The 15,975-nt window shown below is 49.6% G+C and overlaps 6 protein-coding genes; 2 read left to right on the forward strand and 4 right to left on the reverse strand.

The window, feature by feature from the left end:
- Positions 1-415: 415 nt before the first annotated feature.
- FFUJ_00917 (related to DEP1 protein, regulator of phospholipid metabolism) lies at positions 416-2,472 on the reverse strand (the record flags this gene model as incomplete). XM_023569729.1 has 4 exons in its annotated part: positions 416-790; positions 843-1,326; positions 1,376-1,445; positions 1,497-2,472. The coding sequence occupies 4 exons, from the start codon at positions 2,470-2,472 to the stop codon at positions 416-418; spliced, it is 1,905 nt and encodes a 634-aa protein (XP_023424608.1).
- A 671-nt stretch (positions 2,473-3,143) lies between these two features.
- On the forward strand, positions 3,144-4,990 carry FFUJ_00916 (related to nuM1, hnRNP protein; the record flags this gene model as incomplete). XM_023569740.1 has 4 exons in its annotated part: positions 3,144-3,154; positions 3,207-3,273; positions 3,327-4,415; positions 4,508-4,990. 4 exons carry the CDS (start codon positions 3,144-3,146, stop codon positions 4,988-4,990), a joined length of 1,650 nt encoding a protein of 549 aa, XP_023425512.1.
- A 785-nt stretch (positions 4,991-5,775) lies between these two features.
- Positions 5,776-7,488, reverse strand: FFUJ_00915 (probable alpha-tubulin B; the record flags this gene model as incomplete). XM_023569752.1 has 5 exons in its annotated part: positions 5,776-6,251; positions 6,305-6,808; positions 6,863-7,173; positions 7,244-7,302; positions 7,477-7,488. The coding sequence occupies 5 exons, from the start codon at positions 7,486-7,488 to the stop codon at positions 5,776-5,778; spliced, it is 1,362 nt and encodes a 453-aa protein (XP_023425566.1).
- A 1,239-nt stretch (positions 7,489-8,727) lies between these two features.
- Positions 8,728-10,758, reverse strand: FFUJ_00914 (related to UGA4-GABA permease-also involved in delta-aminolevulinate transport; the record flags this gene model as incomplete). XM_023569763.1 has 7 exons in its annotated part: positions 8,728-9,347; positions 9,401-9,492; positions 9,588-9,702; positions 9,817-9,933; positions 9,999-10,354; positions 10,428-10,496; positions 10,586-10,758. The coding sequence occupies 7 exons, from the start codon at positions 10,756-10,758 to the stop codon at positions 8,728-8,730; spliced, it is 1,542 nt and encodes a 513-aa protein (XP_023424609.1).
- Positions 10,759-11,118: 360 nt separating this feature from the next.
- On the forward strand, positions 11,119-12,977 carry FFUJ_00913 (uncharacterized protein; the record flags this gene model as incomplete). XM_023569774.1 has 5 exons in its annotated part: positions 11,119-11,154; positions 11,345-11,439; positions 11,564-11,724; positions 11,792-12,772; positions 12,829-12,977. 5 exons carry the CDS (start codon positions 11,119-11,121, stop codon positions 12,975-12,977), a joined length of 1,422 nt encoding a protein of 473 aa, XP_023424610.1.
- Positions 12,978-13,243: 266 nt separating this feature from the next.
- FFUJ_00912 (related to glutamate-1-semialdehyde 2,1-aminomutase; glutamate-1-semialdehyde aminotransferase) lies at positions 13,244-14,904 on the reverse strand (the record flags this gene model as incomplete). XM_023569785.1 has 5 exons in its annotated part: positions 13,244-13,625; positions 13,687-13,956; positions 14,007-14,511; positions 14,552-14,698; positions 14,841-14,904. The coding sequence occupies 5 exons, from the start codon at positions 14,902-14,904 to the stop codon at positions 13,244-13,246; spliced, it is 1,368 nt and encodes a 455-aa protein (XP_023424611.1).
- Between the last annotated feature and the right edge of the window lie 1,071 nt (positions 14,905-15,975).

Raw genomic sequence — 15,975 nt, forward strand, 5'->3', positions numbered from 1 at the left:
GCAGTGTTGCTATTCATAAGACCTACAAAGCAAAACGCCCAGAAAACTCCACATCCTTTTATGTACAACAGGTTTGCCAGCTATTCTGTGCAGGGTGTATATAAGCATATGAAGACCTTTGTACAGTGACTCTCAAGCAACCGGCTATCCACTACCTACAAAGTGGATGCCTTTCGCTCGACTGATGGCAGTAGACAGATATATACTAGCTGCCGTAGACGAATGCAATATTCTAATGTCGCTCAAGTCCAAAGAAAAAGAAAAAGAAAAAGACAGCCTGGTCCGCAGCGGCCTGAACCGACCATCTCCCCTGGGTATCACAAAATCCGAGTACAAAAGCAAGATGCCCCATAGTTTTACCAATCCAGTCCTATCCGAGGGATATGTTCAACCACAAATCTTACACACTCAGCGTCTATGTAGCTGCTGCTTTTGTACCGCGGTTGACGCCGGGCAGACGGTTGCCAACCCGTTTAGCTTGGTGAGCCGGGCTTAGTAGCGTTCTTGTCAATTCTGGAGACTCCGATAGTCGTGCTGAGAGTGGAGGAGACTGCGTGATTTGGGCGCCAGGAGGCACAGAAGCTTGGTGCGCACCACGGCTGGTCATCTCGTCTGGAGGTGCCTCCGTTGAAGCAGCTGTAGGGTGCACCTTGTGAAGTAAATGATTTGGATTGGCCCACGGCGTCTCTCGAAGGAATTGTTCACCAGCGGGTCCGAGGCGATCAAATGGCTGGGCATAGTATTCCTCGCGTCGTTGGTTTACTGGCTTATGTCGTGATCGCTTGGCTCGCTTACGATAGTCAGCTCAGTGCTCTGGGAGCTGACTTGTGTTATTAACGTACCTCAATGGCAGCTATATCATCTTCCAGTTCCGACGGTGTCGCCCCGCTCATCTCGGGGCCTGCGGGGAACCCTTTGTACTTTGCAATCGTAGCTAGTGCTGAGACTTCGGTGTTGTAGGCGATCGCATTTCTCACACGTTGTGCGGGATCCTTGGGGTAGAGCAAGCCGCAGTCCTGCAAGCTGTGTGCGCTTCGCCTTGCAGTCTGGATGTCGTACCACTCTTGATTAAGTGCTTCTAGTGTCCTTTCTCTCTTCTCACGAACCGCTTGGTAGTACTGCCCCCATATTTGGGCTCGCTGGGCAACGGACCGTCGCTCGTGAGCCTTGAGGCGATATTCGTGTTCATTGTTTATTTCGCGTAGCTTTTGTTCTAGTCGATCATCCAGACACTGCTTCATGTTTAGGTACTCAGGATGTGTCGGTTCGCTGGCAAGGAGTGACTGTTCTTCCTCTTCCAGTCGTTCAAGTCGGTCTTTGTAGAGCCTAGACAAGACATCAGCAGGTAAATGCTTGTTATCACGATACAACGTACCTGTCACGAAACACCCCAAACATTTCTTCGATAACAGTCCAATCCTTGAAAGCGGCTTGTTTTCGTTCCACTGTGACAAGATAAGTAAGATGACCTGGATCATGAGTAAATTTGTTCTTACGCTCTTCATCATGTGCAGTAGCTGAGTCAACTTCTTCGTCCGCATCTGCATCAGCTTCGTCGTGGTGATCCACGTCTGTTCCCCTGGCGCTATCGCGCGCGCCATCATGACTTCCGCTGTCAGTGTCCGGGTCAGGATCAGCAACAGCTGCCGCTGCTTTTCGTTTGGATCCGCGGGTGTTCTTTTTTACGGCGCGCGAAAGACGCTCTGCCAGATCAGTCTCTCTGTTGGTAGATCTCTTCTGGGGAGAAGCATCAGTGTCTTCAGCAGGTGTATGTGTACCGGTGCTTTCAGGCGCAGGGGTGGGCCCGTCTTGCAAAACAGTCTCTTCTGGCTGCTGGGGGATGTTCACATCAGTCGCATGCTCTGAGCTTGCTCGTTTTCTAAGCGGCTGTTCGGTTTCTGATTGATCGGCGGCGGGTGAACGCTTCCGTTTCCGCTCTTGGGCGTCATTTTTATGCTCGTCTTCGTGTCCAGCATTGTGTGCAATACTATGTTTTGTTGGCGAATCTTCACCGATTGTGGGGGAGCCTGTAGAATCATCGTCGTCATCTATTGCAGATTCGTCCTCGTCGTCGTTGTGCATGTTGGCTGTCCTGCGAAGCTTGCTGGGAGTGTGTTCGTAGACTTGGCCCTCGTTGTATTGGTCTACCACAACGTCTCGTTGCCTTTGGTGCTTTGGTGTATCATATAGTCGTTCGGTTTCAGCTTCTGTGACGTTGCCATCGGAGGGTACATCGGAGTGAGCGTCAGAGAGAACGCTGTCCGAGTCGTCGGTAGGTGGTGGCTTCTTTCGAGGGCTACGCCTGACGCTATCTTCGTCATCATGATCGAGATTCATATGCTCAATGTCTTCGTCGTTGTCATCTTTCGTGTCAACCTCACTGAGGGGGCTGGAGATGTTGCTGTCCTCATGATCGGCAACTCCAAGCGCCGGGGAGGAGAGAGGCGCTGGTGCGGAAGCAGTGACAGCCATAGCTGCAAAAGGACGCGATTACGTGTCTATTATTGACTCGATAGGACTATTGTGTTTTCTCGTATCGTTGGGCGGGAAACAGCGCTGTTGTCGATCGCAGGGTCGTGGGAGCGCGCCCGTGGTGACGGGTGACGAGGAATGGTCGCTAGAAAATCGAGGACGCAAGATCTTGGAGTGGGAGCGTGAGAAGGTGAATGTGAGCTAAGAAACAACCGATTGGGTCGATCTCTGTCCGGCATGAGAAATTCAAAAGAGGAATTTGAGGTAAGGAAGAGCTAGGAAACTTGTATTCGACAAGTTGGGCTGGTGGAGGGGGAACAGAGGGTAGAGAGAGGGAATGGGATGGGTGCGGCCCCGGTTTGCGCTGGCTGCCCTGGGCGTCGTCTCTGGGCTTGGGGCGAGCGCCGAAGCGGCTTTGCTGAGAGAATGACGGGGGCCCGTAAAAAGGCGGTTCTTGACGGCAGAAATGCTCACTGTCAGTGCCACGAGAGCTTATCGATTGGCTGAGGTTATCAAACCAATGACCATGTCCTGAGCAATCGGATTGTGGGTCTTCCGTTCTGAACCTGGGACTTTTTTCTGGCTCATGTCTTTTTCGTCGGAGGTCAAAAAGAGTGCACAAGAGTCGACAACTTTTCCAATTCAGCACAAACAGTACTGAATCTGACACAATGGCAAAACGGTAACTTGTCGATCCTTGATGCCTTTACGGACAAAGATCTAACAAAAAACAGTTCAAAAAGCCTGACAGCTTCTTCCAAGGCGGTGGACCCCACCCTCGACGCTCTTTTTGCGTCCAGTGTAAGTTTTGCGACATCTAGCCATTTGACTTGATCCATACTCATCATTTGCAGGCTGGTCCTGTGCAGGCTCCCGTTAAGTCAAGATACTCGACGTTGGTGGAACAAAAGGTTCGGGAACCTCCCAAGCCAAGGGTGCAACTCGAAGAACAAGACGCCGACGATGAGGTCCTCTCTGAGATTAGCGAGGAGCTGAGCTTCGAAGAAGATGGCCCATCAGACGAGGAAGAGGATGTGTCCGACGCTTCGGAGCCAGAGGGGGAGAGTGAAGACGAGCAAGAGGAAGAGGAAGAATCTTCAGGCGAGCCCATGAAGGATGCGCCAGTGGAGCTCGACGACATTATTGATGCGACAGAAGACAAGTCAAGCAAGGATCGGAAACGAAAGAGAAAAAACGAAAACGACGATCTGGAGGGCAAATACTTGGACAAACTTGTTGCGGAAGAGGAAGCTGAGCGCGCCGGCAAGCGACAAAAGAACGACGCTCTGAATAAGACCGAAAAGGCTGTCGCGGAGGATGAGGATGCCGGCAACGACAGTGACATTCCCGTCCATGAGACCCTCGCCAAGGATAACAAATCGTCAGACCTCGAGAAGGCAGCGCGAACAGTCTTTCTCGCCAATGTGTCCACAGAAGCAATCAATTCCAAGGCCGCCAAGAAGACCCTCATGGCCCATCTGTCATCCATTCTGGATAAAGATGCCACTCCTCCACAAACTATCGATTCATTGCGTTTCCGTTCCGTTGCTTTCGCAGGTGGCTCTCTCCCTAAGCGAGCAGCTTACATTACTAAGAGCCTGATGGACGCGACGACCAAGTCCGCTAATGCATATGTCGTGTACTCAACCTCGGCGGCTGCTCGCAAAGCTGCCGCAGAACTCAATGGTACCCAAGTCCTTGAAAGGCACCTGAGAGTTGACAGCGTCGCCCACCCCAGTCCCACGGATCACCGCCGGTGTGTGTTTGTTGGCAACCTCGGGTTTGTTGACGATGAGACCGTCTTGAACACCAACGCAGATGGTGACACTACGGAGAAGAAGAAGAACAAGACCCCATCCGATGTCGAAGAAGGTCTTTGGCGAACGTTTAGCACCCAGGGCAAGGTTGAAAACGTCCGAGTAGTTCGAGATTCCAAGACTCGTGTAGGCAAGGGTTTCGCCTATGTCCAATTTTATGCAAGTCCACGGTTGTCTTACTTACTTCGATCGGACCAGTTGCTAACATTATTTCCCAGGACGGCAACGATGTTGAGGCAGCCTTACTCCTTGATGGCAAGAAATTTCCTCCCATGTTGCCGCGTAAGTTGCGAGTCACTCGAGCCAAGGATCCTCGCAAGACAGCTCTCGCCCAGGAGCGAGCCAGGGGCAAGAATATCGTTCCTAATGGCGCCGCTAAGAGCACAAAATACAAGCACAAGGCTACACCTGAGGAGCAGTCCATGGCTGGACGTACAAGCAAGCTTCTCGGCCGCTCGGCCGCCGTGCAGCAACGCCACAAGAAGCGCCCCTCAACACAGGGCGCTTCCGAAGATGCTCAGAACATTCCGTACAATATCAAAGGACCTGAACAGTTCGTTTTTGAAGGCCGTCGTGCTTCAGCTAAGGACGGCACACCCAAAGATCTCAAACTTGGTAAGAAGGGCAAGGGCAAGGGCAGGTCCGGCAGGCCCCAAAACCGAGGCGCAAGGAGAGCTGCCGAGTGGAAGAAGAAGAGCTGAGCGTTTTATGGTGAATAGCACTCTTATCGCTAGTGGTTGACACATGGGATATGTGCTCTTTTCATACGTGAGATGAGAACGAGGATGGTGTTGTTGAAAAAAGAGGGCCCCACGCCCCGGAAAGTTTGCGAGTGATTTTTCGGCCTTGGCTGCCCTGGCAAGTTCTGGCCGCTTAGATGAGAGACAACGGTACTTGCATACTTATCGGGGTGATGTTGAAAAGTTCATAGAGTTGTACAGAGTTCGCCAGTATATAAAGCACTAATTTTGGCTTATGTATTTAATGCTTACATACTGTTGTGATTTTTGTGTTAGATTCAGAATTCTAAGCCGGAATCTTAATACAAATCATGGTTGCATCACGACGACTTCGTTGGAGCTAGGCCAGTGCGTTGATGTGGTTAGTGGTTCTCATGTCAACGACATAAAACAAGGCCATGGGCAAACCTATTTCAATGAAAATGGATATATCATCAATTTTACGTGCCTGCTAACAAAGGCACCAAGCTTGCGTCGAGGGATAGTCTCGTCTATCAGGGCCTGGCACCAACATTCAAGGCCATGTACTAACGGGGTACCCTGAGCCAAACTCTGGCGCTTGGTGACCAACACATCTTTACCCCCATATGTGTGCCACCTCAAAAATCTCGGGAATCTTAAACAACATCCTCCACAACTCTTTTCTGTACATTGCTTCGCGGGCGTGAGCCCTGTCCGAGCCATCGCTTAAAACATGTCGTCAAAGAAGTCGAAAGAGATTACATAAACTCGCCTTGGTCGATCGTCTAGTACTCGAGCTCCTCCTCAGGCTCGAAGGAGTCGGCAGCAACCTCCTCGTAATCCTTCTCCAGAGCAGCGAGATCCTCTCGGGCCTCGGTGAACTCGCCTTCCTCCATACCCTCACCAACGTACCAGTGGACGAAAGCACGCTTGCTGTGCATGAGGTCGAACTTGTAGTCGAGCCGGGACCAAGCCTCAGCGATGGCGGTGGTGTTGGAAAGCATAGAGACGGATCGCTTGACAGGGGCAAGACCTCCAGCCTCAGGAGCGGCGGGGACAGCCATGGGCTTCTGGTAGTTGATGCCGAGCTTGAAACCAGTGGGGCACCACTCGACCAAGTTGAAGGAGGCCTTGGCCTTGAGGGCGGCGATGGCGGCGTTACAGTCGCGGGGAACGACATCACCGCGGTACAGAAGAGCGACAGCCATGTACTTGCCGTTTCGGGGATCGCAGACAACCATCTGGTTGTTGGGCTCGAAGCCTGTGGGGAGTCAGTATCTTCGAGGGTGCGCCTATAACATGGGCAGGACTTACACTGGAAGGTAAGCTCCTGTACCTTGAAGCTCTCATGCTCACTCTTGGCAGAGGAGATGACAGGGGCGTAGCTGATGAGAGGGTAGTGAATTCGAGGGTAGGGAACCAAGTTGGTCTGGAACTCGTTGAGATCGACGTTGAGGGCACCGTCAAATCGGAGAGAGGATGTGATGGAGCTGACAACCTGGGCAATGAGGCGGTTTAGGTGCTCGTACGAGGGTCGAGGAATATCGAGGTTGCGACGGCAGATGTCGTAAACAGCCTCGTTATCGACGAGGAAAGTACAGTCAGAGTTCTCAATGGTGCTGTGGGTGGAGAGAACAGCATTGTAAGGCTCAACGACGGCAGTCGAGGTTCGGGGAGCAGGGTAGACGGCGAACTCGAGCTTGGACTTCTTGCCGTACTCGGTAGAGAGACGCTCGAGGAGAAGAGCACCGAAACCAGAACCGGTACCACCACCGAAGGAGTGGAAGATCAGGAAACCCTGAAGAGACTGGCAGTTGTCTGAATTATGCGGTTAGCGTCGAGTGCAAGTACAGAGGTGACGAAAGAGCTCACCGGCGACGCGACGAATGCGGTCAATGACATTGTCAACCATCTCCTTGCCAATGGTGTAGTGACCACGAGCATAGTTGTTGGCGGCATCCTCCTTGCCGCTGATCAACAACTCGGGGTGGAAAAGGTTACGGTATTCGCCAGTTCGGATCTCGTCAATAGGAGAGGGGTCAAGATCGACGAAGAGAGATCGAGGAACATGCTTGCCGCTGCTGGTCTCAGTGAAGAAAGTCTCGAAAGAGCCAGGGTCACCAATATCGGGAGCATTGGGGTCGGGGCGACCATCGGGGCCGAGACCGTGCTCGAGAAGGTAGCTATTCAGAGGCCAGTCAGCTTCAAGTTCGTGACGGTGGCGTTATTTGACAATCCAGGAAGACCACGTACAGCTCCCAAGCAGAGTTACCGAGCTGGGTACCAGCCTGGCCCAGGTGGAGGTGAAGAATCTGGATAGCAGAGAATCAGCATCGCGAGGTCGGATAGCAGCTTCAACGGATAATAAGGGGGAGCCCCAGCTACACAGCTCCAGACACCAAGTGGAACACACAAAGGGTATCTCGAGCAGAGCAAAGCAACGCATTGCAGCGGAGAGACGGGCTGAAGCATAATTCTAGACATACCTCGCCCTTCATTTTGTCTGGATGAAGCTAAAGAAGCTAAGACGAGAGGTTGAAGTCGGGGGAGGAAAAAGACGGGGAGAGAAATACTGTACGCGCGCAGCGCTTGAAGGGGGAAGGGGAAGAAGGGGCCTGAGGTGGTGATGGTTTTCGGGGTGGGCGTTTGGAGTTCCAATCTGTGTGGGTGCGCCTGGTGCAGTGAGACATCCAATTGGTGGCGGGGTCGTCAACAAACATTGCTAGGCCCGCCAGAGCTATCAGGAGGTACATGTGCAACAGGCAGATTTTAGCAGTGCCAGCGCGTACCTGACGTGCCTCTCACCGCCAATTGACAGGGAAGCCTGGGGACCCTGGACAGTGGGAGAACTGCGCTTGCAAGGGGCATTCAGGTGGGATCTGCTCACCCGGGAATGGTTTGTTGGCATTACATCCAGTGATATGCCAGTGAGAGTTGATAGGTACCGACCTATTGAACAGCTGCAGTGTATTGACTCTCAAGGCTTTTCATATATATAGCATTGGATCTTTCTCATCACTTACAGCAGTAGCATTTTAGCTTTTAGCTACAGAATTGCGACATGTCGATTCTAATTGGAGAGTGGGGGAGACCATGGAACTAAGAACACTTAGCTGTCCGTGCCTGTATTTCAATGTAACTATATCTCGATCTTCTTCCTTACCTCTTTAAAGCTACCATTGCATATAGAGCCGCCGCTTGTGGACGTTTCATGTTTCCTGACCTGTCCAGTCTGGCCCCAACTGCAATGGCTTGTAGCGAGGCGTGTATTAATTTCGGTGCCTGAAATCTCTCCTCCAGGCTACCAGATATCTAGGAATGCAGCAAGGCACCAGGATATCAAGCACAGGGCGGAATTTCCAGTGATGCCGAAGAATTATGCAGGTGACTAGACTGGTCATCGGAATACAAATGGCATATCAAATGATTTTAACCCAACTCCAAACGTATTAACAGAAGGCCAGAGACTGACGAGGTATTGGACCAGTCAAGGGGAGTGGGGTTATGGCCTGCGCCAGGTACGAAGGCCGTAGATCTTCGTATCATCCGTGCAATAACTTCGACCGATCTGCTTCAGCAAAACACGCCTAAGCAGAAGAACTCATTGAAGAGCCATTGCTCTAATTCAGCATTCTCATGTTGTTGTCTCAAGCTTGTTGGGAAGGACAACCTAGAGCTGGTATATGAATGAAGTAGTCAGAGTAGAGGTAATTACAAATATTGATTTCAACTGGAAACTAGATAGCTATCAATGGATTAGGCAGTAGAGTACACTGACAGAAAAATGAACTGCTCATCTTTGGCGATGAGAATGGCTGAGGCTTCACTCCTTCAATGTATGTTTCGCTACGGGATTCGCCAGAACCTTCCTGGCTCAAACCGCGGTCATGCTCGCGCTCTCTCCAAGCCCTCAGCATTTCTTGGTTAACCCCCTTGTAATGAGGGGAGCCATGAGAAAACCACAGGAGGGTAGAGAGCACTACAGCACCCAAGAACACAGCCCAATTATAGTTCAGCATCGCTCCAGTCCAAGTTGCCTGAGGAGGGAAGCATTCCATTATCATCATATAGACGACCGTCAAGAAACCCAAGACATGAACGGGCTTGCTAAATCGGCCCATATTCCACGGACCCAGAACCCATCGTCCATTGTCGAAGACTCTGAATATCATGGGTAGTGCGTACAATACCATGACAGCAATGATAGCAAGGGAGTATATGGTCTCGGAGGCAATAGGAGAAAATCCCAGACATAGCATAAGCATTCCACCAATCGTGAGAAACATTGTTGTATAAATTGGCATATTGCTCCGGGGCGAGACGTATGAGAGTTTATAGTTAAGAGCATACCCCCATCCTGTGCAAAGGCAGCTGTCTGACAAGACATCATGACCAAAACGGCCGCGCCACCGATGGAGGTGCTTAGGAAGATAATGAGCAGGAAAGCTCCCGCGACCTTGAGACCCCAGCGCTCTATCAGAAGAGCAAAGGCAGCGTAGCCGCTAAAGGGAGCCGGTTAGTGTTGACACATCTGGGCATGGTCTCGTACTGCCAGGCAGAACACGGTACCAGTTTGCTATTAGAATGAGAAACTTACGTAGGGTCAGATGCTGCTGCTTCCATGTCGGTAATACAGAAAGCCAATAAGGTGCAAAATATCATACCCATGCCTGCTTGTAGACAATACGTGTTGATGATGGAGCGAGGTGCAACTATTCGTGCATTGTGAGTCTCCTCTGCCACGGCTGATGGTGCATTCCAACCAGTAGTGACCCATGCGGCACAGAAGAAGGTAAACGGAACAGAAACAGGCCTTTCCTAGTCACTGTAGTTGGTGTAGTCTCCAAAGACGGTAGCGGCAGAAGTAAAAGGCATACTCTGGGTCTCTTGGGCGACGGGGAGTCCAATGACAAAACAGGCCAAGGAGACGAGAACAAGGGTTGCTGTCACTCTGTGTCAATCAAATTGATAATGCATCGGATGAGGGGACGCAGGTCTGGAAGCATACCCGAGGAGATGAAAACAAGGCTGGCTTTATCCATCCTAATAGATGCTGTGAAAAACCATGCAGCGCAGGTAGCTATAGCGACCGCAAAGATGATAGGATTGGTCGGTACCCAGCCGGTGAAGAGGCCTATGATGGTGCAGATCGAGCTGGGCGATGCCCAAGCAAAACTTGCAATGCTTGTGAGGGCATTCATGATGTTGGCCATGCCTGCGATGAAAGACAGAGGACGGAATATCGACGGAGGTGCGAGTGCAGCTGTCCACCAATAATTGGCACCATTGACTGGCATCGATGAACAGAACTCTGCGGTAGTGAGAGCCCACGGGAGGAAAAGGAATGAAGGGATAAACCAGCCCCTGAATATTGAAGGTCAGCGCAGGCTCCTCATTGTTTGAGTTGCAGAACAGTTTGCGTCAGAGTTGTTCATACCAAGTCAGTCCCCAATAGCCACCATAGTTGATCTGATAAGATACAGCTATGAAGATGCCGCACATGGGTCTATGACTATTGTTAGTCTTAGTGAATCCTTGATCGGGCCTTTGTCGCGAGCATCTCGACCCTGGGGTAGAGGTGACTTGGTGACTCACGAGGCCATAGCCTTTGTGAGCGACATGGTGCCCAGAGAACGAAAGACTCTGGCGTATGAGGGGCTGTAACCAAAATCATGGACAACCTCATCTTCAGCAAAGTCGGACGCTATGGAGTTTCGGGGACCCATCTTCTTGTCGGCATCAGGGTCTCTGTCAAGTATAGATGCCATATCGGGCTATCTGCTTTGAATTCAAGGTGAAGAAAGGTCAACAGAGATATATGATAGAATAGAGAAAGGCTCGGGGGGAGGTTGTCCCTCTGATCAGAGAGCAAGCTTCCCATCCCAAGTACCATTAAAGATATATATCATGTAGAGACGACGAGACACAGAGCATTGTTGGCCAATCGCAGTAGATATGCATCCCCCAGATACAGTTATCTTTTAGTTATCACCTAACCCTGCTTTGGCTGTATCTGATCGCGGGGTAATCATTCATTGGATCCATTAACTTAATAGATAGCTAGCTTCGACTGAGATATGCGCTAGTCCTGAGCGTCGAGAACAAGATACACATAAATAGGCCATCGGATGGTTTTGGCAGCCCCTCTTCGCATTGTTCCCGTGGTACGAAGTATCCATCAGAATCTCGGCATCGGTTTGGGGCACGACATCACCACCTTGTAGTTAGCCATCCAGATAAAAGACGGCTGTCTATTGACAACAGGACAGTATCATTCACAACTGCTCAACAAGAATACTGTCTTACTTCACCAATCACTTCCGTTGTAGTCCATACCAACCCGACCTCATGTAGTCACCTACTGGTTATCTGGCGTCTCTGCCAGTCAATAATCCGACCAAGTCCTTCTGGCAGAGCGAGCCTGACCCAGTGATCAGTAACTACCAATCGTAAGCAGTAACCTATGAATAGCCCTTACAAACTGCACAATCTTTGGGCCTAGTCTTGCTCGTGAGGAGATGTGAAAGATTTATGCTTAGATCAATACCGAACTGACTGGGATCATAACTGCAGTGCTGAACTTTCCCCCTCTGCTGATGTTGTTATCATCGGCTCGGGGTTGTCTGGTGCTTTCATCGCCCACCAGTTGCTCAGTTCCAGCTCACCAAACAGACCAAAATCCGTAGTCATCTTGGAGGCCCGCAACGCAGCGAGTGGTGCTACTGGAAGAAATGGTGAGTAACAGAAGTCGCACAGATCAATCAATTATCACCGTATTGTACTTACACTGCCTCTGCTTAGGCGGTCATATAAAGCCGGACCGCTATCGTGGCTTCACATCGTACTCCATCCTGCATGGTACTGATGTTGCAAAGGCTCAGTGTGAATTCGAAGCCGCCAACTATCAAGAAACCGCAAGATTCATCCATGAGAATAATCTAGCTGCGGAAGTCGATCTGGTACAGTATCGCTCAGCCGACGTCTACCTGACCCCAGAGTCCTGGAAGACCGGCCTTTCATCGTACAATGGCTTCAAAGAATCTGGCGGCGATGTCTCCGATATCAATGTACTCAGTAAAGCAGAGGCTGAGGAGTCTCTACGGGTTAAGTGTTGCTATGGAGCCATCACTTTCCCAGCTGCCAGTCTGTGGCCATATAAACTCGCAATCGCTGTTTTACGCAAGGGGCTCGACTTGGGACTAAGTCTTCACACCAATACTCCTGTCACAAGTATATCTCCCGACACCTCAGGATCTTGGAAGATCTCAACACCCCGAGGGGTTGTGATGGCAAATAAGGTCATCCATGCAACCAACGGCTATGCTTCGTACCTCCTACCTGAGCTTGATGGGCGAATTATCCCCCTCAAGGGTCATGTTTCTGCCATCAGGCCCCCACCGGCTTATATGGACCAGCCTCTAACGACATCCTTTGCTTTCATATCCAATGACGATTACGACTATCTCATCCAAAGACAAGGTCCTGAAAAGTACCTGATCTGGGGCGGTGGCGAGGTTGCTCATCCCAAAGGTCTCTCAGGCGGTTTCGGTGACTGCGATGACCGTCATGTCGTGTCTGAAGTCGAGTCCTACATTTTGAATGTACCAGTTGAAATATTCAGAGATTGGAAAGAGTCTAGGGCGTCTTCTAGAACTAGCCCTGCAGGTGCCGTGGCATTCTCCTGGAGTGGCATCATGGGCCTGAGCAAAGATCTTCTTCCGTTTTTGGGAGAACTTCCAGGCAAGCCTGGTCAATATCTGGCTGGTGGATATCACGGACATGGTAGGTCTAGCAGTCCAGTAACTGAAAGAATTTCTTTGCTAATGGAGGTAATTTAGGGATGGCACGCATGTTTCTGAGTTGCAAGGCTTTTTGTGAGGGGTTTCTTGGTGAAGCGACTGATCCCCGTGTTCCTACTACTTATTTCGATTTGACCGCACGACTTAAAGACCCAATAGACCTCGAGATCATGGATAACATGGCATAGAAGTTCAAGATACTCTCAAGCAACTGCAGGCCTTTGATAGAGTGTGCGATATTGTAGACCTGATTAATAACCGTATATGATGCTTTTTCGATGTTAAAATACCTTCCTTCGCCTTCAATATCGCCTAAACTTCTTTTAAAGGGTACAATCATGAGGGTAGGCTTCTTTGAGAACCGTATGAGTCCAGCAGCAACGTTCATTCACAGATGAGAAACAATGCTCGAGTTTGTTCATCATTGTAATGCTTTCAAATGCAAAGCGATAATTTATTTCAACTCCTCAATGAACTTTTGAAATGCTGTCAGAAAACGCTCAACATGATCCTCCGTGTGGCACATATTCAGAAAAAGAAAACCTCTGCGGCCGATCCAAATCCCATGCTGAACCATGTGATAGAATAAAAGCCCCATCAACAGGTCTCTATCGACACGAAGAAACTGTAGTCCTATGGTGCTTCCGAGACCAGGAATTTTGAGGTCAGAAAAGTGATGCTCCGCACAGATCTCTGAGATCCGGTTTCGAATAGTGTCTCCGAGTTTATTGACGCGATGAATCACGTCCTCCGTGACCAGATCAGCTGCAGCCAGGGCAGCTGAAACAGTAAGAACATTGTTATTAAATGTTCCAGAGTGGCCCAGTTTCTGGGCTCTCTGCTCATGGGCAGCCATGATGTCAGAGCGCCCCCCCAAAAGCTCCAAAAGGGAGGCACCCTCCAATGTATTTTCCAAGAGTTGTCATATCAGGCATAATCTTGTGGAATCCTTGAAGTCCGTTGATATGTAGGTGAGATGTCATAGCCTCATCGAATATCAAAACGGCACCAGTTACGTCGGCCGTTTTGCGCAGAAAGGAGAGAATCTCCCTAGTAGCGGGAATCTGACCGCCTGCTAAAAGCATCGGTTCGACAATAATAGCTGCTAGATCTGATGATATATGCTTCTGGTTGGCCTCTATTTGGTTGTAGGTACCAAGAATGAAGCTGTGAGATACGTTTAACTTGTTGTCCCCTGAGCCAAAATTCAGGGTAACGCTGTGGTGCCCATTATCAAACACCAGTATCTAGGATAAGAATAAATTAGTTTCACAAGGCTTCGGAAATAGCCCTCCGCAGACTCTTCACTGTCCTTTGTTCTGCCGGTAAATTCCATAGCTGTAGCTAATGCGTAGGTGCTGGCTTCGGTGCCGGAATTACAGAACCTAACTCTCTCCATACTTGGGAATCTTCTCTTGATACGCTCGCCAAGATGACACTCTTTGTGAGTGACACTACTCAGGCTGAAGCCAGTAGACAGGGCCCTTTTGACGGCTTCGCCGATAGTGTGGTTCGAGTGTCCGTAGAAAGCTGCCGAATAATCAGATACAAAGTCCAGATACTCTCTCTTGTCGACAGAGTATAGATAAGGACCCTGTCCACCCTCCATGCAAAGCGCAAACGGGTCTCCGCGAGGAGCCGAGCCCGTGTTTTCGCCAGCTAGAGTCTCCTGAGCTCCTTGATGGGTGGCTAGAGATGAAGGGTTTTCTGCAACGAAGTTGTCTATTAATGTGGCGAGTTTGCTGCGCAAGTTTGAAGTTACCTTCTCCGTGTCTCTTCTCAACATAAATGGTTGAAAAGCCTTTCGACTTTGTGAACGAGGCTCGTGAGCCCTTTGTAGTCCAAAGGAGGCTTCCGGGTTTCAAGTCGTAGGATTGGTTTGTGACAGTATCAGTAATTACGCCAGTGCCTATCACGCAATGAGAATATCAGTTGATGGCCCTGGCAAGTAGGGAGAGTAACAAATATACACTTTACGACGTATTTAATTTCATCCTATTCTGCTGCATTTGATTCGGTTGGTGTCTTTCTGTCAAAGAGGTCCCAGATACCAGTCATGATCGGTGCATTGACATCTGATCTATAAACTACTGCGAAAACTGATTCTTTTGACATTGAGGAAGTCTGCCTCACCCCGAGCCAACAATATCACTGTATGCTCCGATCTCATCCTTCATCTCTGGGGCTAGAGTGCCAGCATCTGAGAGCACCGCAACATATGCATATACTACCTATGCATATAAATCAAGAAGCATGAGAGACCAATTACAACTCTACGTTAGTAGGTTCTAGAAGTATATTCCTTGCTTGTAGCTTTTGGTCTTAATGCTATAAGCAAAGGCTACTCAAACGCAGTTCAAGTATAACTTCCTTAAGGTAGGGTGTAGCTACGCTTGCAACGCAATAACCGCCGTGGTAACTCGCTACCTACTCTATAGAAGAAGAAGGAAGTACCCTTATGGCAGCTGCATGGTGATGTGTATAGGTTTAAACCTTCGTCAAGGCTATTCATGTGAATATTGGCAATGTACTACCAATGTAAGCTGTCCACAGGGAGCAACAAACTTCTGGTACCAGACTAGGTGCTAGAGATGACTACTCTGAGGCCAACTAAACTTATATTATATGTTATAAAATTTATATAAGCCTTTTCTTACTCTGGATAGAGGTTCCATGTTTTCTGCCTCCTCTTGGTTATCAATGAAGAAGTCCGTAAGTGCGCTGGTTGGATGGTTCACAGCATGGTTTGAGATATTATTGTGATAAATGAATGAATCTGACCGATGTGCTCTGCCCATCTCATACTACGCTTCACCTACTCTATCAAGCTCCCTGAGCCAAACACTGTTGTCAAACCTATGACAATGACTCTTGTTATATAGCTGTTTCATCAAAACCTGACTATTACAATTACAACAAAGGGGGAGGAAACTTTTGTTATAAGCATTGGTAAATCAAGAATTCATAACATGAGTATTAAATTATTTGGGTTTTGATAATCTTTTCCCGCCCAACCTCCATACTCCTAAAAACGACTTTCGGATATTTCCTCCTGTAAGATGAGTGTGTGTAGTTAAAAAGCAAAAGAGCCCGTAGCAACATGCCAAGGCCGCGCAAAGTGGTATCATAGGTGTGTAGGCCGTTTCCCGTCCAAGTCATGATCCCTCGCTCTCTTCTCTCTTCCAG

The sequence above is a fragment of the Fusarium fujikuroi genome, chromosome FFUJ_chr01, assembly GCF_900079805.1.
Source record: "Fusarium fujikuroi IMI 58289 draft genome, chromosome FFUJ_chr01".
NCBI lineage: Eukaryota > Fungi > Ascomycota > Sordariomycetes > Hypocreales > Nectriaceae > Fusarium > Fusarium fujikuroi.